This window comes from Daphnia magna, linkage group LG5 (assembly GCF_020631705.1).
Source record: "Daphnia magna isolate NIES linkage group LG5, ASM2063170v1.1, whole genome shotgun sequence".
Lineage (NCBI taxonomy): Eukaryota > Metazoa > Arthropoda > Branchiopoda > Diplostraca > Daphniidae > Daphnia > Daphnia magna.
The window spans coordinates 3,638,899-3,661,407 of NC_059186.1; the positions used below are offsets into that span (position 1 = coordinate 3,638,899).

General features: G+C 40.0%; 2 protein-coding genes across 4 annotated transcripts; one reads left to right on the forward strand and one right to left on the reverse strand.

Annotated features, from left to right (window-relative positions):
• Positions 1–942: 942 nt before the first annotated feature.
• On the forward strand, positions 943–20,006 carry LOC116923625 (regulator of G-protein signaling 7). 3 transcript variants are annotated; one of them, XM_032930098.2, is made up of 11 exons: positions 943–2,275; positions 9,267–9,715; positions 12,926–13,022; positions 13,122–13,172; positions 13,331–13,437; positions 13,583–13,858; positions 14,143–14,483; positions 14,803–14,928; positions 16,062–16,248; positions 17,217–17,312; positions 18,989–20,006. In XM_032930098.2, exons 2-11 carry the CDS (start codon positions 9,380–9,382, stop codon positions 19,043–19,045), a joined length of 1,674 nt encoding a protein of 557 aa, XP_032785989.2. In that variant the 5' UTR covers positions 943–2,275; positions 9,267–9,379; the 3' UTR covers positions 19,046–20,006. The 3 variants fall into 3 exon arrangements, 2 of the variants coding, with proteins under 2 accessions (XP_032785989.2, XP_045030515.1); XM_045174580.1 differs by having other exon boundaries at positions 17,217–17,309; XR_006647130.1 differs by having other exon boundaries at positions 944–2,275; positions 17,217–18,070.
• Positions 19,773–21,214, reverse strand: LOC116923626 (phosphatidylinositol-glycan biosynthesis class F protein). The gene is made up of 5 exons (XM_032930099.2): positions 20,901–21,214; positions 20,609–20,700; positions 20,423–20,524; positions 20,231–20,324; positions 19,773–20,090 (listed from the first exon to the last, which is right to left on the reverse strand). The coding sequence occupies exons 1-5, from the start codon at positions 21,129–21,131 to the stop codon at positions 19,947–19,949; spliced, it is 663 nt and encodes a 220-aa protein (XP_032785990.1). The 5' UTR covers positions 21,132–21,214; the 3' UTR covers positions 19,773–19,946.
• Positions 21,215–22,509: the final 1,295 nt, after the last annotated feature.

Genomic DNA, 22,509 nt, shown 5'->3' on the forward strand with positions numbered 1-22,509 from the left:
GGATAGAGGATTACACGAAAATGGAGCTTACTGTGAATAGAACATATGACGTTTGTATAGCCGTATCACTTAGACAGGGACTTTCTTCTTTTCGACATTCATCTTTCTTCTCACGCTCCCTGACACAATTTTTCCTGTCCACCTTGTGCTATTCTTAATTGTTTCGTTTAATCAGCTTAGAAGATGGAATACCACGGCAGCTGCAACTCAAACATAATTAAAACCTTTATATTTAAATAATTGAGGACATCGATAGACAAGCGATTTGCCCTTACTGTTCACGGATTACTTGCTTTTAAAGAAACTGCAGATTTGTAAAATAGTGACCTTCTGCGACACATGGTATTATGTCGTAGATTGAAACAGCGACCATTGGAAAGCAAGTTTTTCTTTATTACTTTAATTCAATCTTTTTTAGAAGATCACGAATGTGAAGTACAATACTACAAAGTAACCAACTTATGATTTCATGCTCGTTCAACGCAAACCTCTCCCATTCCACATATAGTAAAATTCAACCTTCATTTTGTAAGTTATGTCTTACATGTTCCGTTGACTAAAATTTTCCTTTATTACCAAAGAAAACAAACGATGACCAAAATTTCTTATCTCTGTTGCTTACCGAACCTATAGACGCTATAGATAAACATGAGTGTGTACAACACATTACAGCGCATCCCAATGACCGGTTGCATCATAGCTGTGGATGATGCAATGATCTCTCTCCACGTAGAAAATTTCATGTACATCTCGCCCTACGTCACGTAATGCTGTTCAATTATTATAGATTTTTTTCGAACCCGGTGAAACGCATTCAAACATTTCCTTGCTTCCGTTGCTTGAATTTGATATCGCTTCAAGATGGCGGCTCTCTTGGCAACGTCGCTGTATACTTCCAATGCGACCACCCCTCCTTCTCACTTTTCTATCCAAGTAAGAATATACCCCGGGCTGCGGACGTCGGCAGGAGAGGCTGATGCGCACAAAAGCACAGCGCAGATGTCAGAAAAATAACAAAACAGCAAGACTCGGGTCAGTCTCTCGATGCCATTGCCTTCAACGCAAGACTTTTTTTTTCTTTCCACCCCATCTTTGCAGACGCAGAAGTAGAAGAATTTAGTAAGTGGCTCTCGGTGTTACTGTCGTCCACACACGTATCAGTAGAAGACCCTCACCGGCGAACAATTTCAATCCTTATTTCGTTGTTGGTCTATAAAAGGGACGGCACGCCATCGCAGCCGTGCGTCCAACAGTCAAACTATAACTTGCTGTCTGTTAGCTAACCAGTAGTGTGCTACCACGCCTCAGTCCATTCTGTCCTTCTCCGGGCCCGATCCTCGTCCAAGTCTCAGACTGAATTTGTTTGTCGCCCGTTGCCAAGGATTCTCGCCGTGTTTGGTGACCCTCGAACAAAAACTGTGGCTAAACAAGAGTTCTGCCTACTCTCCGATCAAGAGTATAAATTATTATTTATTTTCTTCTATTTACTTTTTTTCCCCCGTCCTAACCCAAGTGTTTGAATTCGATTGGACGGCTCTCAAAATCGAGCCATCCGCCACATCAAGTCGACTCTTGTCTGTCGCCAGTGTGTGTGTCGGTGTGCGTGTGTTTTCGGCACTGATTATTGATCCGAACGGGGTATAGTGGCAGCATTTGATAGAAGACTGTGCAACTGTAACAAGAAGGAAAAGGACAAGAGGACGGCATAGAGAAAGAAGACGACGATATAATGTGCGTTGGAAAATGTTTTGGCCTCAGTCGTCGACAGCTGTAACACTAGCAACTTTGACTAAAATTAGCTCAGAGCGACAGACGAACGCGAACACACAACCCGGACTAGTCGGACGTCTTGCGTCCGAGTAGGTCGCACTCGACCAGCTAGGCTACGGCCGTGCCCCATGTTCAGTTATTTCAGCAACATCACTTCATAAACTTATTGATCTCAGCGGACTTTGTTCGTTCGTAACCGACAATTTCATTTTGTCGGGGAACGAGACACTGAAAAGTGACTAGCGAATTCACAAGGACAAAAAATCTCATTTAAATTCTGTCCTTAAATCTTCAGAATTATTGTGGAAGTTGGTTGGCTTTTTCTTATGTGCCAGAATGTACGTACGACGAGCTCGTAACATGTGATATACGGCCCAGCCAATTGTTAGCAAGCCGTCTCTCTCTTCCAGTCGACAACCCTTTCCTACTAACACTTGATAGGCCACATCTATGGATCGATCTGATCCCAGCCCAGTGCCGACATTTCAGTCTGCATTTCCTCAAAGTAAGTTATTCCTTTTTTTATTTTCGTTCTACAATTTGTAAACACGACACGTTTCCGTTAAGAGCGAAAAAAAAACTAGAGCTGTCCGTTATTTGGAATAAATTTTACACTGCTGATTACGTAGTTTGGCATTGTATGTGTTTGCCAGCGTTATCAAAGACAAGGGTACAAAACCTAAATGCGGTTGTTGGTCTTATCGCATTTGCGGTCATGCACAACAATCCGTCTTCGTCTCTTTGTTTTCTCTTCATTTTGTTTTATTCATTCCTGTATTCCTTTTTTTTTTTAAGACTCCACTTGATTAACCCGAACCAGCTCCCCGGTGCAAGGAAACCAAATGCCATTTTGATAATCAAAGAGTTAGTTCAACATAAAACATTGCCGAGAATTCTATGCATACATTCATGGTTGTGGCTCGTCCCGCGATCGAAATGCAGGAGTTTTGTCTATTTCATTAACGGTGTGGACGATGATAATAAAAGAAAGTGACAGAGTCGACACATAACTGGGGATTTCGGTTGAATAGATTTTCAAGATCAAGGAAAGAGCAGACGTCGGTCCGTTGAATGTCCAAGTTGCATGTCCTTTACGTAGTCCACCCGCGTACTACATATTGGAACGGATGCACGGAAATTGGAATTGCGATTTCCGGTGATGAGTTAGGCCTTGTGTCTGTGAGTGTAGCAACAGCCAACAAAAGAACGTTGTCCAACTTTAGACGACAATAATCTGCGTGTCTTTGACGGCATAGATTTGTTCACCTTTTTCCGTTTCACGGATCAATTGTCCAGCCAATCGGATGTACCGCTACAGAAGAAGAGCATCAGAAACGGAGCACACATATTGGGCCATGCACCAAGTTAAGTCAGTCGTTTCGTCGATCGAATGCTATTGAGGGGGGTGGTGCAACGCTATTTTCTTAACGACGTCCGAGTTCACAACACCTGACAGCCATTCGTTTCTCCCCTTTCTCTCGATACCTTTGCTTTGCTCCCATAAAGTTCTATCATAAACAGGGGTTTCACCGTATTTTCTTCACTTTTTATACTCGACATGTCGTGCCATTGCAAACCAAAATACGTGCAACGTCTTATTTGGTATTAGCAGTTTGCGTTCGTCTGCTGTGTCGCTTCAAAGTGCGTGACACATCTTTCTGCGTGACGTATCATTTAAATGTATACAGACCAATAGAATCTTTTCGACTCAACCAAAATCATTCAATAATGTCACTGATCCAGTTAGTACAGGATACATATTTAACCCTTTGCAACTGTTTTTCTTAACAACAGTGAAAATTTCGACGTGTTTGTGCGAATGCAAAGTGGATGCAAATGTTTGGAACTGAAGAACTTTGAATAAGTTGCATAGAGAGTCGAAGCCAACCAAGCGTCAGTCTACACCACGACTATAATCGTATTGACGTTTTCGAGATGCCTCCTCCAGCATCCCCAACGAACTTTTGTAGACACACAACTTTGCTTCCCTTTCGCATGACTCACGATCGTTCCTCGCTTTAGCGTTTTTAAGCTTTTTCCTTTTCTTTTGCATCGTGTTGGAATATCAACGAAATACGAAGTCGGAATTGGACACCATAGTTTCCATAGCCCACGCTTTTCTCATTTGCCTCGGCTTGCCGTTTTATCGATCGTTATTGATTTGCGACCTTTGTTAGTGGGAATTTCAAGCCCTTTCCCCACGAATATTTTCATGTTTTGTTTAATCAAAGAAGAATTTGAAAGGTCAACACTGTCGAGTATGTATTCTATTATTAACTAGAAACTTCTTGGAATTTTTTGTTTATTTTCTGTAGATTATTTTTAGCGCTGGGGGTCAATAGTTAACACACGTAGGCTAGTGCTATTGTCGTTTAAGTAAATTTACAATGCTCTTTGTCTCACAAACGGTTGGTATGCGGCATGTAGTTAATAGCCAAGTGTAAATAATTTGCCAACACGTGACATCATCTATACGACCATATACGTCTGACATATCTATACGCATTTCTTATATATATTTACTCGCATAAAGAGTCCCACTAAATGTTCCGCAATGCATTGTATACTTATCGCTATCGGGGATTGAGCTCGCGTTGATCATTATCAACAGGGTAGATCGAGAGCTATATGCTTTACTATCACGCCAGCAATTAGTTAAGATAATGATGTAACCCAAGAAGTTTACAGTTGCGTCTTTTTCCCGAGAGCCGCGCTATCCTGGCCCTGCCATCCCACTACTATATATAGGCTATAGTATTAGATTTTGTTTTGTTTTTATGTGTGTGTATCTGTGTGTGTTCTCTCGTTCTTTGTACGTATAGCGCTTTGTGCTTTTTGTTTTGCTTCGTTGGATGATTCTGTGTTTAGGTGCACGTGTCGTACAATGACCCTTCATTTGTGATTTCTCCTATATAACCCAAAACCAGTGCTGGACTGGATCTATTTGGTCCCCCTTTAGGCAGCACTAATTCGCGTAAAGTTATTGGTCCTTGTTTAAGTGTGGAGTGTTTTATAAAAGACAAAAGCTCAATATGTTGTTAATAGGTGTTTCAAAAATGCCCTTAAATGTGTTGTGTGTCTCATTAAAAATAAACCTTTTCCGGCTTTAAAAACCTTGATAGTTTACCAGACACGCAAGGCAGGCTGTGAAGTCAATGGCTGTTATATAATGTACTATACATAGGCTATAGTTTCATATTGATTTTCCTGTTCCCCGAAGGCTGCAAGATAGAATATAGTTGGATACTGTTGTCTGCGCATCGTCTCCTTCTTTTTGTTTTTCCTTTTCTTTTTTTATAAATCCTTTGTCACTGTGACATCAGTAGCTCCGAACGTATAGAATTTTCAGCTGCGTCAGTGCAAGTGCCAAAAAAAGAACCTAGCGCAGCTCTGTAAAAGTATATTAAGGTGCCGTGACAGTATTATATACATACTAAAGTGTCACTCAATTTTCATACATTTATCCCCATTGCGTGTACGCATTTTGCCATTTACATAGACGTGCTGCCACGTAACCCATATGGCACTCGGTTTTATCCAATGAACAAAACCGCGTCTTAATAGTTTTTCTGCGTGAGCAAATGTCGGCAAATGTCAAAACAAAAATAGCGAAAAATAAAATCATTTAATTAACACATTTGTTACAGCGAAATATATAAAAATGAAGTCTATAGACGAATGAATTGAATACAACCAAGAGTTTAGCAACATTTTTATAAATTCAATAACAATCAATTGGGATGCTATAAACCGCTCAGTGTCGTGGGAAAACTTTTCGTGTCGCAATTCAAAGAGCAGATGGACGAGAAGCGTTTTCAACAATAAAGGCATCAGCCAAATTCTTTAGTATATTGTACAGCCATTTAGTCCTAACGCTAATACCATATACTGTAGAGCACAGCTGATATATCCTATGAACTGGCTATTGTATTAAGCTCATATGTTTCAGCTCCCGTCTACCGTCCAAGATTCTGCAGAGAAAAGCCTTTGTTCGTATTATTTCGACATGGAAAACGCTCACCGAAAATTGATTGATCTCGAACACGAACAGACACGCCCTTTGCTCGAGGTTTCTAGTTAACTTTGAGTAAAGATTGGTCCCCATCTACTGAATAAATCGCCATCCCTGTACCAAAAATGTTCGCCATCGATTACTTTATAGTAAAGGAGAAGAAAAAGTCTGATGTATTAAATAGCCTAATTCAAGGTTATGCCTTAGAAACCCGTACATCGACTTGATTTTGATGCCTGTCGCTTAACAAGCAGTAGGATCCTCCAGTATCTTTCGCAACATTTACCTATGAAGAAAAATGAATTTTTAATGGCGATAGGAACAAACAAATATAACGGCCACAAATTGAGGCTCTTGCTGGGTGAGGCAATTAAGAAATGCCATCGACCCGCAAGGTTGGGCGGGGAGCCACCTACGCAACCGCTATAAGCAAGAAGCTACGATGAAGGAAGGGACGTATACACCGTATAGAGAGAGAGAGAGAGAGCAGGGCTTTTCTTAAGCAACGACTTTTATTGATTATCAGAGACTTGCTGGTCTTTTTTTTTTTGGAGGGGGGAAATATATATTGAAGCTCTTACACATTTCCTAGCGACGAAATAAAAAAATGCGGTCCCGAAAATCAGACACACAACCGATGCAACCCGAAAAGAAAAGCAAACAAGGCGGCACAGTCGCTTTTCTCTTGCCCACCACGTCTTCCGCCTTCTGTCGATGAAGACGTCATGGGGCTGCATCAGCCGTCTTAGGATAAACGAACAGACAGACCGGAACTGGTATTCACTGAACGTGCATTGAAAGATTCGTCAGCATTCGCAGCGGAAGGAAAGGGGCGGACAAGAAGGGTGGGCTCACGTACAGTATGCCAGTTTTAAGATTCTTTTGAAAAGGAAACCGCCGATGCAGTAACCAACCGATGCTTATCAGCCATTAAAAAGAAAAATGGACAAAAAAATCGTACGCATTTTCAGGCTAGCTTTCTGCTGTCAGTGCAAAATAAAGTTAATTCTCAGTCTGAACGGGATGCTCAGGGCTTGATCTAATTTGTTTATTTGTTATTTCATTTTTTGTTGGCTAGAGTTTTGATTCGGGTTAAGTTTTGGAATGACTGAGAAATTGTTATTGCCACTTTTCTATGTCCTACAGAGGAATAACTTGTTAGGTTTATTCAAAACAATAAAATAGCTAGTCAACACCAGTTTAATAACTAATCCCATTGGTAATCTTCTAAATTTTTTGTAGTTTATAAAAGATTTCAGTTCACAAGGGTTCTATAACGTGATTCTTTGCAAAAAAAAAAACAATTGCGTGATACTACAACATCTGTTCAAAATATTACGTTAAAATCATTTCTCAAGTCTGAAACAAGTCCCGCAAAAGCAATTTCTCCGATTTCATTTTACACAATAGGTTAAACCTCATTTCGTGCGGCCCCTAATAACATATTGGAACACTTTTCCCATTCGTTTTGACACTTGCGTCGCTTTCCAAGTACACTGCGGCCGAGACATTGGTATGCGTTAAAAGTGTATTCAAATAAAATGCCCGAAATTTCTTGCTCCAGAAAGAAACAAAAAAGTGTGTCCCTTATACCGTATTCCCCTTTTTAAGTGATAAATATTGTTATCATTTGTATTTCTCCAGAAGTTTTACTGGAATAAAACTAATTTTACGGAAACTGACTGCTGAAAATCTAGCTGTTTATTGCATAAGAATTAAATTACCCGTACTGAGTTGGATATTAAAGAGATCATTAGTTTGCTTGTCATGGAAACCTGTCAGCTCTACCCAAATTGAACACCTGTTAGGGACAAGCAAAGAGATGTATCAGGCAGACTGAATAAGATGTTTTACATAGGTAACTTTTCTCTTCCAACCGCGTATGCACATTTAAATAGCCGTCAAAGTTTCAAGCACGGATGTCTTTCCTTCAATACAATTATGAAGACAGAAGTTTGAGTTTTACTTTTTTAACCTGAAAACGCAATCTTTTTATTCCAAGTTCATCGTGCATTGATTTCGCACTGTGAATAAAACACGTCAAAAGTACTTTGAAAGACGCATCATTCAGCTGGTAGCTATATCCTAGTCTGAAGAACAATTTGCTTAAGTAGACTAAAAAAAAAAAGACATCGGGTTCATTCTTTTTTTAAGAGCTCAGAACTTAAATTTACTATGCACAGTATGGTAAATATTTGGCTTGTACGTCAAGTCATTATTTGCTCCAACTTTAATACCCAAGCCTGTAGAAGTTGTAGTAGGAAAACGAGCTGAAATATAAATATAGCGTCAACAATTTTTAAACAAAACAGCAGAAATATATTGCTCAAAACGTGTCGAACGAAGGTCTGAAAAATCCAAAGAATGCTCTATATCCGACGGGAAAATGCGTGACTGACCGATGTTTGTTTTCTCTCGTGAAGCGCTGGCCGTCAAGAGGACGACGTCACCATAAGGTTGTCGCCATACGCTGAACTGGCGCACTGAGTTAACCCATGTGAGCGTCCATGTGTAAAAACCACTGTAATCCTCTCTGCTATACGTCCTATGAATATATATAGGTGGTATCTAAGCAAATTTATCTTCACTTTTGCAGAGCCGAAGATTTTTTTTTTCTTATTTGGTTGGGTCGAGTCAACGGACAAGATCAGAGATCCCCCTCTACCTCGCATAGAAATGAAATCTCCGTTCGATATATCAATATTTTCATTTCAGGAACTTCTATATACATTTTCTTTTTGCTCTTATTATTGACGCTGGGTGTTGTGCATCGGTTTACGCTTTTTTGCTTCCCATTTCTCGATTTCTTTTCTATTAAAAAAAATGATAAAAAACCGAAGCGAAAAATCAAACAAAACTTGAAGGGGAAAAAAAGGAGTTTGACGTGCGTCTCGAGATTTCTCGCTCGTTAGGCATCGAAACGATCCGATCTCTTTTATTTATGTAAAAATCTGCCACTGAAATACAGGCAAACCTCAGCTGCTGTTGACTGGTGTTGCGCTCCAGCTCGTAACTCGAATATTGATTCGCTCTTCGTCTCTCTCTCTCTCTCTTTTCCAACCCTGCAGAACACCCAGTCCCTTTCTCTTCGCGTTCCTCTTTCACGGAGATCAATACCCTTCTGCTATGAAACTTCCCTCTGCTTCGTCTCCCTTCTCTTTTTCTGGGGGATGTAGCACACACACACGTTCAGTCTGTTTGCCTATACATTTTTATAGAGCTCTTATAGCTCGTGTATTCTCGGGAGAAGAGCCAACCCTGTCTTTTAACAGGAATACATTGTTATGTGATGTGCGGTCGATGCGGTGGTCGTTTTTTTCTAACGGAGACGACAACAAGTTAACCGAAACAAAGAAAAAAAAAGACCCCTCAAAAGTAATAGCATGAATTACAATGACAAACACGACTAGGCTAGTAAATGAACTCTATCCACTCGGTTGGTTGATGCATAGTAATAGTTTCCAATTTCACTTCATTCTTTTAGGTCAAACAAAATCGTCGTGAAGCAAGCACAAGAAAGAGAGACCTAGAAATTCAATACGTTCAATAAGGTCACCAGAAAAATTTCAAACGACTTCAAAGACAGAAATTCGAGAGATGGTCAGTATGAGTGGTGATAGGCAGCGCAGCGCTTCAACCAGCGTCGTCCAAGAAGTCAGTACCAGCAAAGACTCGCCATCAGCATCGACGTCGACGGTGGCAGGTTCCAGCAATTGCAGCAAAGATAAGAAAATGTCGGGCACTTCCAGTGGGCCGACGATGGGCCACGTCCTTCCCAACAGCTTGGCCACCGTTTGCGGTAGCAACGGCATGGCTCCCGCACCGAGCGCAGTCAACAGTTTAACAAGGAGGGCGACTGCAAACGCTGCTAATCCGAGTGAACAAGGACAACTACACAATGAAGAATCACCCAATCATATCGTATACAGAAAGGTACGTCATGTTTATCATTCGGTTCACCTTGTATGTAGCGGTATCATCAGTTTTGCACTGATACGGCATGAGAACCAAGAATACTACCGTTGGCGAACTAAATTCCGTGACCTTTCTTGCTCGTCATCCCGTTTGAATTAAATCATACTTTAACCGGATTTTCTTGAGCAAGCGTAATACAGAGTGGACATTGTTTTACTTAAACACCAGTGTGATTATAGGTGGTATCTGTCAGTATATGTGTAAATAAAAGAAGACGAATTGGCGATGCTGGAACGCAACTTGAAACCCAATGGCATGCATAAAAAGAAAACTATATGTGTACTCGAAAGTGTTTTATTGCTAGGACTTTAGAAGTTATCGTTATAGCTCTATGAAGTCAAGACATAATATTACATGACGCCTCGCTTCACTAATTACATATTCGTTTAGACCGAAAACACGGTAAAAAGAACCCCATCAAATTATACGTATATCCCTTCCAGTAGATTGAACGTGTTGAAAGGAAGCAAATTGCCAAGCCGAGGGGATTATAGTGAAGATGGGCCTTTTCTTCCTTCTTTTTGTTACAGAACGTTAGGCAATTGGGAAAGGGGTCTCACCTACTAGCGAAGCAAATTTCGTACACGCTCGTCGTGTCCGAACTTCTCATTCAAGTACTCGATTCCACCAGGGACCGTACGTACATATAGTTCCATCTTCTTAGCCATCGTATATAATACGTTTCTTGACAACGAGATGCGTTCCTACATCGACACGGTACGAAATAGCTAGGGCTTGTATAAGATTAGTTTGCCCGAGGTAGATATAGTTTACTCGAATAAGTTTATAAGCCACGGGGCTATGTATTGGCTATGCTAATGGCAGATCGATTCCTGGAACGGCCAGCCATCCCCATTGAATAGATTTGCGAAGAGGAGATTTTGGGTATGAAAAAATACACTTGATGTTCATCTTACGAATACACAAGTTTGAATTACATATCGATGGCCGCCGTTTATGCTTTAGTTGCCTGTAGTGCGTGAAACTTGATATCAAATGTGTTAAACAAATTTTTTTAAGTTAGGCCTCCTAGTTACTGCACGAAACCGTTTTCTTTTTATTTCCCACGGTCTTTTCTGGGAAAGAATTTTAGACCTAGGCGATAACCGGTAAGTGAGAAGCAGCTCATGGGATTGTTACTCTCCAAGCAGATAATGGCACATATGGTGGACACTGCGAAAAACAAGCGAAAAATCTTCCAACAGCGAAACTGGTAAAAACGCTCAGATTTCTATAGTTTTCAGTTGAAAACGGTATAAACAAACTCAATGTCCAAGTTACACATTTTTTAAGCAGCTGCTCTTTTCTGGCTCATAAAATCAAAGTTCATGCTGCTCAGTTGCATGCAACTTTGAACGAGGAACATTTGGTTCTTCTATACGATATTTGCTAGAATCCGCGTGATAATCAACTATTTGACTATGTCAAGCTCTTTCTTTTCTGGTGAATCTCCGTTTGTTTATTTTCCTCGGGGGGAAAACCAACTAAAAAAGTAAGTAAACAAACGAGAGAGAAAAAAACGGTAGGAAAGAATAAAACCTTGCGGGCATTAACTCTTCGTTTTCGTAACAGCGTCGTAAACGAAGTTCTGTTTGATCACAAGTTCGGATCTTTCGCACACACACAAAAAATCGCACCCACTGACTCCTATTAATTCAGAAAAAAAGGAAAGAAAACAAAAAAAACGTGTCCTTGTCGCTTCTTTATTCTGCCCGACGGAAGGTACAGACTAGTTTCGTTATTTACGTTTCCGGCGTTGCAGCAGTATATCGTTCAAAAAGGAATGGCCTAATTCAGTTATTTTTGCCCTGTAATTGCGAGTTTTATATTTTTCTTTTCGTGCCGTTCATCACGACGTGACATACCTTGATGCATAAGCATACAGTAGTTTCCATACATGAAAAAAATAAATAAAAATAAATAAATATTTAAAAAATAATAATAATAATAAGCAAAAGCTGACTGGAAGAGGAAAATGTTAACAATGAATTGCAACCATATTTGCTTTGAAGCCGTCATTTTCTATATGTAGGCCTTAATTTTCTTTTCCCGCCATGTCCCGTCAATCAGAGAATTCGCTTTCAACCACTTTTAACATAACTGCGAGGCTTTCCTATAAATTTGTTCATAATACAAGTGAACACCGATGGACACATGTGGTCTCTTATACGATCCGACGAAGATCTTGTTCAAAGTGAATATCTCTGTCTGTAATGTTGCTGGCTTCGTTCGTATATAGGAAAAAGCCAAAGATTAAAGAAGAATACCAAATAAAAACCGCCAGTGAAACAGCTTAAATGGCTCAAATATAACTCTTGCGTGTATACCGCATATTCGTGCTTCGGCGCTACTGTCTCGTTTAATTGTCTCTCTGTAAGACCTGCTTTGGAAATTAGTTGAACGAACTGAGAAATAAAAAAAGAAAAATGCGGCAAATGTTTCGCCAAAGGTTCAATTTACGAAGAAAAAAGATAAGGCGTGTACTAGACGAACGTGTTGTAGGACGTGTACATGATATGGATGACGCCAAACTGTAAAAATGTCTGCCAGGATAGACATCCGAACGCACTTCCCGTTGTGAGAAATAATGCAGTAAAACTATTTCAGTGCAATAGTCTATAGCCCTGACACTTCCTTGTTTGTCCCGATCTTCCGTCTTTTTGGGCCATTTCCATATCGACAAGAAAAAAACGTAATGATAATAAACTAGTCACGGAAATTCAATTTCTTTCCAACATGTTGACTTGCTTAATTCAATAACCTCTATCTAGCGACTGTCTTTTGTCGTGAAAACAAATCGGCATCTGTGCTAAAAAAAAAAAACGTTACAGAATGCTTGTTGCTTGACCATCGTATGATAAACGATGTTATACGTTTTTTGAAAGGCCCAAATTACGATTATAAAACGCCAAGCAACTGGTGACATCATAAAAAAAACCAATTACCCATTTCGGTGCACATATTCGGTCTAAAATCGCGTTTCGTAGATCGTTTTGAACCCATTTTAAGTTTTACTTCATTAACGGATAAAACGGTTTGATCAGATGTTTTGAATAGCGTCGTGAATAGTTAATAAAAGTGACGCGCACTGTGAATAGCTTTTTGATGTGCATGGGGAAAATTCCACGGATGTACATATGCATAAATGATTTGTGAACCCTTTTGTAGATGGAGCATATAATCGAGCGTATGCAGGACGACAATGCCGGCGTCAGCGTCAAGAATGTTAAGACTTTTATGAACAAAATACCGTCAGTCTTCACCGGTGATTCTTATAACTTTTAACCAAAGTCTGATCATCTTTTATGACACGACGGCCATCTTTAATACATTTTTTTCTTCTTCCTCCCTTTCCGGCTAAAAGGCACCGACTTAACCAACTGGATGTTGAAGAATTTGGACGTGACAGATCAAGGTAACAATGAATCACTAATCATAAAATAGTTCATGCCAAAAAAATATATACGTATATCAAGTGCCGATGAAAATTGAAAAAAGTTAACCTCCAACATTCTTTCTTTTCCTTCTCTCCTTTTAAAATGAAATAAAATCAATGGTCGTCTCGAACAAAAGCCGAAGCACTTCATTTAGCTCATTTGATGTCCGCTCACGGCTACTTCTTCCCCGTGGAAGACCACATACTCACCGTTAAAAATGACGGCACACTTTACCGTTTCCAGGTCATTAAAACAATTCCTCTCTTATTTTGTCCTTACTTCTTCTATATTGGATCCCCGAAGAGGGTCAAAGTGAACGGCAAATTGTTCGTATGACTTTCAATGATGAATTAAATTTCGGATTTTAATTTCGGACGGAATATTATAGACCCCTTATTTTTGGCCGAGCAATTGCTGGGAGCCGGAAAACACGGACTACGCCGTCTACCTGTGCAAGCGGACGATGCAAAACAAAGCGCGTCTCGAGCTGGCCGACTACGAAGCAGAGAACCTCGCCCGTCTTCAAAAGATGTTCTCGAGGAAGTGGGAGTTCATCTTTATGCAAGCAGAGGCTCAGTCACGTGTTGACAAGAAACGCGATAAGCTCGAACGCAAAGTCCTCGACAGTCAGGAGCGTGCCTTCTGGGATGTTCATCGGCCGGTGGTATACAACTATACATTCTGAATACAAGCGTCACTTTCACTTATCTGTGTTCGACATCTTGGCCACGTTTCGAAATGAAAACTGTACGCGTTTGGCACACATTCGTGTACGAATTAAAGAACAAAAAGTTGTACCAAGAAATCGAATCCTTTGATTCAAATTGCGTCTACCGTAAATGAGTCACCCACTTATCACTTTTTACTGACCCGATTTTATGAATTGAATTATTTTGAACATCACACGTAGTATTGATTTTGACATTCTGTTTTACGGCTGATTTCTAGCCGGGCTGTGTCAACACGACAGAAATGGACATAAAAAAAGCCTGTCGGATGCATCGTCCAATCAAAAGCGCCCGCCATTTATCCGTGGCCGTGGCAGGCGGTCGTATTTCGCCATCCGTCTCCGAAGTGGACATCCAGTGTCCGGCAGCCACCATTCAAAAAGAGATCGAATTCCTTCGGAAAAAGCTTGCGCGTACCAACATCAAAGTTTCCAAAGTAGCCGAGTCGTACATCAGTTTCTACGAGCAGTACGTCGAATACGATCCGTTCGTCACGTGCACCGAGCCGCTCAACCCGTGGGTTAGCGACACGCTTGACTTTTGGGATCAAGACAAATCCGGGTACAGTCATTTCCCTCCTTTGCGTTTTTCTCTTTTCAGTCAAGTTCATTATTTCTTTCTGTCTTTCTGTTTCTGCAACAGCGCAAGCTTTTTAAACGAAGCTTAACTATAGATGTTTTAATTGCAATTTTTTCGTTCGTACTTATTCCACATAGATAAGAATGATCATTTTCTAGCCAGTCTTGTGGGCACGGTCATTTTACGGTGGAATGAATTGTTATTTCATTGTCCATTTTCCTCACTGTCGCTGTCGGATCCAATTGTTTATTTCTCTCACGTTTAAAATGTATCTTTTGTTTCATCCGCATGGCTAATCCAGGAAAGAAATCCAGTTGAAGCGGGTTCGTCGGTGGGCGTTCAGCTTGCAAGAGCTGTTGAAAGATCCAGTGGGAAAGGAGCATTTCACCAAATTTCTCGAAAAGGAATTTAGCAGCGAGAATCTCAAGTAGGTGTTTCAGACCGCATAACTGTGCATGTGACAACTCCCTATATAAATCATTTATATCAACCCCCAAAAAATGCTTGTTGATGTTTTTCGGATGGGCCCACTGTTCTCTCTCTCTCTTCCTCGGGTATAGAATCGTGAAATAGATCAAAGTGCTGACTTGCGGTTCGCCTACTGTAAATTGAACATGGTTATTGACTCGGGAGTTTGCGTGCACATCAGAAAATACGTGCTATTTATAGCTGTATAAGGTTCAGAGAAAATTGACCGAAAATGCTGCACTTTGGTTGGATGGTTAACAATATTAAAACTTGGAACCGTCGCGGTGCTGTCGTTAACAAAAGAAAATTTCGAATTGAATTTTTGAAAAAGTTAAATTCTCTATAATGACTTTACTTCATCAAATGTGGCATTTTTCAATCTATTGAGTCACTCTGTTCGTTGATGAAACATCAAAGACAAAATCGCAAATCCTTTTTTTTCCAGCAGGCTAATCTTATTGGCCCGCTTATTGGCTTTCTCGATTGAGCCTCTGTTCTACTTTACGGCTTTAGATTTGAAATATTTGAACATAAGGGTCATACGAAAATCGATGAGCGAATATGTCAAGTAACTAAGTCGATGGCAAAAGCTCTTGTTGAACTTGTTAGCTCCACGATATTTTCTCTTGTTTATGATTTTTAACTTTCCGCGCTCTCCTGGTTAGGAGTAGGGATAGGGTGCAAATCCACACATCCGACATATATAGTATAGATCGTCACCTTTTTGATCAAGCTGAATAACTAATGGCCATAGTATTCCGGAAAATGTGCTACACGGCATTGCTGATTGCGACATTCTGGGAATTGCCAAACCCATTTTGCGAGACAGGCCCATGATTCCAGTTAAAAATAGTTGCAAAAAAGGAAAAAGAAAACAGAACTTCACATGTAGTCTATAGCATTAAAAGTTTACGCGTTGCCAGAAAATTCGATTTTGCTGTGTCGATCGGCCATGTAGCAATTTCAGCGAAAGGCAGATGAACATCCGCAACTTTGCCGAAAGGGCAGAAAAAAGCGGGGAGGATGGAATGAAAGTGACGATGCTCGACGTGATATTTGACAGCTTGATTCGATTGCTTGTTTGCTCGTCAGGTTCTGGGAAGCGGCACAGGATTTAAAAGCTCTACCCTCCAGTCAAGTTGGTGCACGGGCGATGGAAATCTGGAATGAATTCCTCGGACCGGAAGCAAAATGCCCGGTCAATGTCGATTCCAAATCTCACGAGGCCACACGTCTCGCCATGGATAAACCGGATCGATGGACTTTCGATCGAGCTGCGGTAAGCTATTCTCTCACATCACATCTCTCACCACATTACGCGTTCACCACAGTATCGACTATACTAGAAATACTTAATCAGCCACTATTTAGTTTGGGGGGAAAATTGGATATTTGTAAACGTATCTGTTATTGCACAGCTGTTGAGCGAACTGGAAGAAAAAAAAAAATAATGAAATAGAAATTCAGTTACCGACGCTGGAAAGGGCGGAACTGACTTTCGGATTTTCAAGAGCAAATGATAGTCATTTTACGGATGGTCTGCGCATTGGATGGCTTGTAAATATTTTGATTCCCGTACTCGTTTAATATAATTGACGGCTATACGGCAAAGCCGGGTTATCGACTCTGGCGTGCAGAATGTTTATGGTGTTCCAAGCCAACATGTACAACTTGTTTCGAAATCTTATGGGAATGCACCAGAAATGTGATCACTTGACTCGTGTTTGGACACAGTTAACCTTCACCAACATTTGATTTCCTACCACTTATAGAGAGTGTCCCATAAAATAAGATTTCTTGGGCGCAGACGAGGAAAAAGTGAGATGAATAACGCGAGTTCTCACGCATTGCATTATTTATGGTTCTAAATATCCGTGTTAAAGTAGTCCCGAAACTAGTTTCGTGGTCCATATTACATACGTGTTGAGCTTCTATTGCCGCTTACGTTCCTTTCAGATTTATCTCTTGCGCAAGGAACTTGTAACGATTTCTAGACAATGCGTTTCAATATCAATTGTTCATGCGAACCAAGTTGAGCGGCTCACTACAATTATTTTCGCCAATTCCTCGTACACAATTGGTATTGTAGAGGGAATACTGTAGCCTATACCATACTGCTCATAGTCGTATCGCATTACTGTCAACCATTAAATTAAATGACTGGTCAACTCCCGTTCAAGTCAATAGGCTAATAATCAGTCCTTTGCTTTAACGTAAATACAAAAATGTGTTTGTGCTCTTTTACAGGCTCACGTTTATCACTTGATGCGGAGCGACAGCTACTCGCGCTACTTGCGTTCCGAAATGTACAAGGATTTCCTCAGTGGTTCCAAGAAGAAGGTTGTAAGTCATTTTTCTTTCATTCCCAAATAAACGTGAATCAAACGGCCACCCAGACAACTCTGCCACCCCTCCTTTTCTGCCTGCAAGCGCTCCGCGCCATCTAGAATGTTTTTTTTTCTTATCTCTCAATCTCCCGACTACACATCGCCAATCTTTTCATTTTCCGTTTCCATGTGTTTTCTTTTTTTAGCGCCTGTCTTTTTTTCCTCCCTGCGTCTACCGTGTCATTTCTCGTTATTTATTCTCCCGCCCAACCTGTTATTACGCGTCCGCTCTTCCATCAGGGTTCAGTCAAAGACATTCGCGCTATTGTGTCCCGGTTTACCAGAGGGATGACAAAGCATCTTCCGAAACATTCTGAATTCCATATATCTTCTCCATTTGCCCTGTCATTTATATTTTTACCCCTCATCTTGCCGGGAAGGTTTTTTTTTTATTTATTTATATTTTGGCTCTGCCAATTCTACGCAGCGATTACTTCACTCTCTTCTTGTGCGAGACATTAAGCATCCAGCTCATCAACGTCACGATGCCGCAAGTCTTCTATTATTATTATTATTATTATTATTGTTATTATTATTATTATTATTATTATTATTTTCCAATCAACAACGATCATTTCAATCAAACCCAGTCACTTTTTTAACCCATTTTCTTCCCGCTTTGCTGCCAGCCATCTTGAACCCGTTGATTGAGTTGTCTGTGGCTGATTATTGAAGCCTGCATGCCACCTTCGAAAGAAATCGCCAGATTGAAAGGTATTCCCGAATCATTTTTTTTTTGTTACTTGTCAGTTCCTTTGTCTTTTAGCAGTAGTTGTGTTCTTTCAACGACAAATAGCGTCTGTGGATGATAAGAGTCCATATCTAACTTAACACGAGCATCGTTTGAATTTATAGTAGCAATTAATTATACAGATATTGGAATCGTATTGTTTGTTGTCGCTGAATTAAGTGAGAATATGTAGTTCCCTGGTTATGACCGCCAACTAGAAGCTTAGGCCTACATTAAAAGAGAATTCATGAATTGTATATTTGTTCAGTATTTTACTGTTTATATTTTTTAACTTTAACTTTTTAAACCGTAAATTGGCTTAGTTCCACTTTCACCTTTATTATATAAACATCTATTTAGCGAGCTTGACGATTTACGTACATTGGTAGTAAGATGGTTCACGACTGGCAGCCCTTCTCTTTTACTTAAACTCCAGTGCATCCTTTGCGTTTTTTCCCCCAAGCGAATCAAAATGCTCCTCTTAGACAGCTGCTTCAAGTGACATGAGGGGGAAAAAAAGTTGCGATACACAAGTAATTTTCAAAAAACTTGCTCTGCTGGCGTGATGGAAAATCGGTAAGTAGGGCCTACGGGAAACGAAGCGAATAAATGCCGAAAATACGGCGCGTTCCTGTCTTCGCACAACCTGAAACCGCGCTATGGGACTGTGATAGTCTGCATTTACGAGAAGAACAACAATGTCAAAAGAGATTGATACAAATATACGTATACATAGGATTTAATTACCACGGGTTAAGAAATGCTTATCTCGATCTAGTTAGTCAAACTATCTAACTTAAAAAAAAAAAAAAATTTAACCTGGTGACTTAATTACTGCACGTTTCTTTTTATAATTTGCCCTTTCATGTACATCTGCCTACGTGCTGCCTGCGGGTTCATAGACCGGTCGAAGTTTCATCGTCCCACGCCTCTCCAACTTCAACCTCACTTCAAATTGACCGATGGTTGCATATGTTATGGTCGCCATCAACAAACTTTTAACAAGATTTTGGGAAAGATAAATGGATGGGACTGTTGCTAACATGATCAAGCATACCATACATTTAAAAACGCAGAATTATGTTAGTAAAGCCACGCCATCAATTGCAATAGTTCATCCAAAACTTTCTCATATCTCCGATCCTCTCAACATCTGCTGGCCGCATCTTCGATAACATACTCTGTAGTTTTGCCATTTTTTTAAACCAAATATGCGTTGTATCCACATTTCCTCAGCCAATAATTCTACGTAGTTTCTTCCCTTCTGTTGTTTGCCACTTTCCCCCGCTGTTTCACTGTCTCAAGTGCGCATCTTAAAGCAAACGGAGGAGGATCCTTTCAGAACCACATTGATCTGAATTGCTATTATTTCGGCCAATTCATCCAACATCACAACAGCTGATGTTAAAATAAATAGCTTTAGGTGTCTTTTGAACGCGAAAAAAACAGAACAAAAAATAACTAAAATAATAAAATATATAAAAAAAAAAATTAAAAAAATTAAACAAACCAAAAAATCTTTAGGGAAGTTAAAGCAATATGTGGTCTCATTTCTCCTCCATATTTCTGTTCCATAATGCAACTGTTTGAGGATTGTGTCCTGTACAGCACCTCTCCTTTATTAGGGGCGACGATTACCTACGATGTGAAAAAAAAAAACTAATCGAATAATTATAAAAAATAAAAAACGATGATGGACTGTTTATTGATATCATGGCAGGGAACTAATGAATGTGATGTGTGATCGGGATTTGCCCTTCTTTGTGTTATTGTTATCGCCGAGCAGAGGATAACAAATGTGTAGGTCACGTACGTTAACGTAGTTTCACATGCAGTTGTCTCAATAGTTCCATTTTGTTTTTAAACATGCCGTTCATGTACAAATAATTTGGTAGGCCAATACATCTGATATCCAGCCGCGTTGATCGTCGACCTCATTAATTTCAACAAACTGCCCAAACCGCAACCCACGACTGCCCCAACTCCGACAGGCTCGGGCCATACCTGAGAAGATACGGACAAAATACGTATTTTGAAGAAAGAACAGTTACGATATGTGAAATGCTCAACCATGACAGCCAAGTAAAAAAAAAAAAATTAATAATGATAACAAATAAGAATAAAACGAAAAATTTATTGAATACCTGCCAAGGCCGATCCCAATCTAACGGGATCACGAACGCTCCGAGCCAAGCACCCAAACAGATAAACAATTCGTTTGTCCCCATCCAATCAAAACTGTATGGGATAAAAGGTGAGAATTATGGGTGAGCTTCAGAATAAATGCTGGGAACTGGTATTGGTGGTTTTATATGAAAACACAATGGAAAAATTACTTTGAAAAATTTAAAAATTTCCCAAGTTTTCCACTGGCAGTAACAGATGGTAAAAGAAGGGCACTTAGAAGCACGGAAAAAGATATTGTTTTGTCCCAGTACCTGTGAAAATGAGAAACGGATTTGTATTGACAATTAGTGGCTGCCAGAAATGTTTATTCCTGTTCTAGAGAATCAAAAACTCACTTGAGAAAAGGTGCTCCATATAAAACACACAAGACATGTATCAAAACTGTTGATCCCAGCCCATACTTGAAAAACAACATCAATTGGTGTTTCTGGAACATAAAGAATGAATGTTTCATATATAGAAAATATATCGCAGGAAATGTTTTCGTCAATCTGCTATGTAACTGGAATTACAATATATTTATGGTCACACAAATAAATTACACACTGTGTTAAAGGATGGCGAGTGATTTTTCCAACATAAACACAATTCACAGCTAGAAAGTTTTATTTTATACGTAAAACATACCCATCCATGAGAAGAACTAGAGAGCACAAAGCTAAACGTAGTATTGATCAGTAAAACTAAGAAGCAAAAGCGAAACTGGATGAGATTCTCCGTTTCGTCTTTTGCTTCAGTCCTCCAACGCCAGACGGTAATGAAAAAACACAGAATCGCATTCCAGATGCAGCAAGCAGTTTCATTCGAGACGATTGGTTCATAGATACGAGTTGCCGAACGCGGCCAGTTACTTTGCATTTGTTATTCGTTTTGGTGTTTGTTTACCCGTATACGTTAAGAACAGCTGTTGTATTTGAACGCAGTTGTTCGATTCGGCCGTTACCATGCATCGCTGCCAAATTTAATAACAAACCACTTGCACTTAGGGCTCGGCCCCGTGTCCAATGGGTAGGTATTTGGGCGAATGGGTAGGTCTTCTCGGCAAAAAAATTGGATCCGGTGGGTAACGGTTCCTAAGACTTTGTGCCCACTACCTACCCGGGTACCATGTGGGTAACACAATTTCGAAAACCGTTTCCATTACCCGGGTTCAAAACCCGGTTAGCCCCGATTTCCTACCCGATTACCCGAGTTTTCCCTGAAATCAAGTGACGCCTTTTGAATTTCCCGCCAAAAAAAATTTTTTTTTGCTACCCTTCCTTTTAATTTAACTTGGGGCTTTGCAAGCCGCCATTTTCCAAGATGGCGGTGGGTATACCCGGTTTGCCCATCAAATCCCCCCAGCCTACCCACTTTGGCAAATAGACTACCCGGATCGCTCATGGGCGACTTTTTTTGGCGACGAACCGCGGGTAAACCGGGTTTTCAAGAACCGGGGCCGAGCCCTACTTGCACTGGCCGCCTACCGCCTTTTTTCTCCTGTTCTGACTTGAGCCAGCTTGAGCTGTTGAGCACTTGACTCCTGAGTCCTGTGTTACGTAAGAATAGAAAAATCAATTAAATTTCGCAGAAAATTTATTTTTTTCTGCATTAACATAAAGCTAGAGAGCTCTACCAGTTTGTTTTTATCGCAAATTAATTCTGTATAAACTAAATATTTCAGCTAAAGGAGTTGTAAGAAATTTAAAGTTTTTACGATACAAGTAAATGAAGTTCGATAAAGCTACGCTAGTGTTTGACTCCATAAGATGAAACAGGACACACAAAAAAAAAATTACGTCCTCATGTAAATACCGGCCGCAATGTTTAGGTTGATCTCTTTGGAAAAACAATTTCCTACAATGTATTTTCAAATTACTTACAGCTGGTTGGATACTCAGTTATCGGCGAGGCATGTGTTTTTACTCTTGGGAATATATAGAACATAGTTTTTTTTTCCTTTTTAAAAAGAATTTAGATTCTCATATTGCATTAGCCATATTGGCCTATTGAACAGAACTTCCTACAGAACCTGCCGCAATGTTGGTAAAGCGAATAATACTATCATACGCCATAACTCTAGAGCTTTCGCAACCGTTGTTTTCTTACATCACTGGAAATGATATGGCTAGTACCTAGTAGCCATGTGTTGTCTAGTACAAGCTCCGCTTTTCCTAGCGAAATGGGCTGAATAGGTTTTTACTGGTAAGAAAATTAACAAAAAGACTTTGAATCCAGTAGACACTAATTTTGCTTA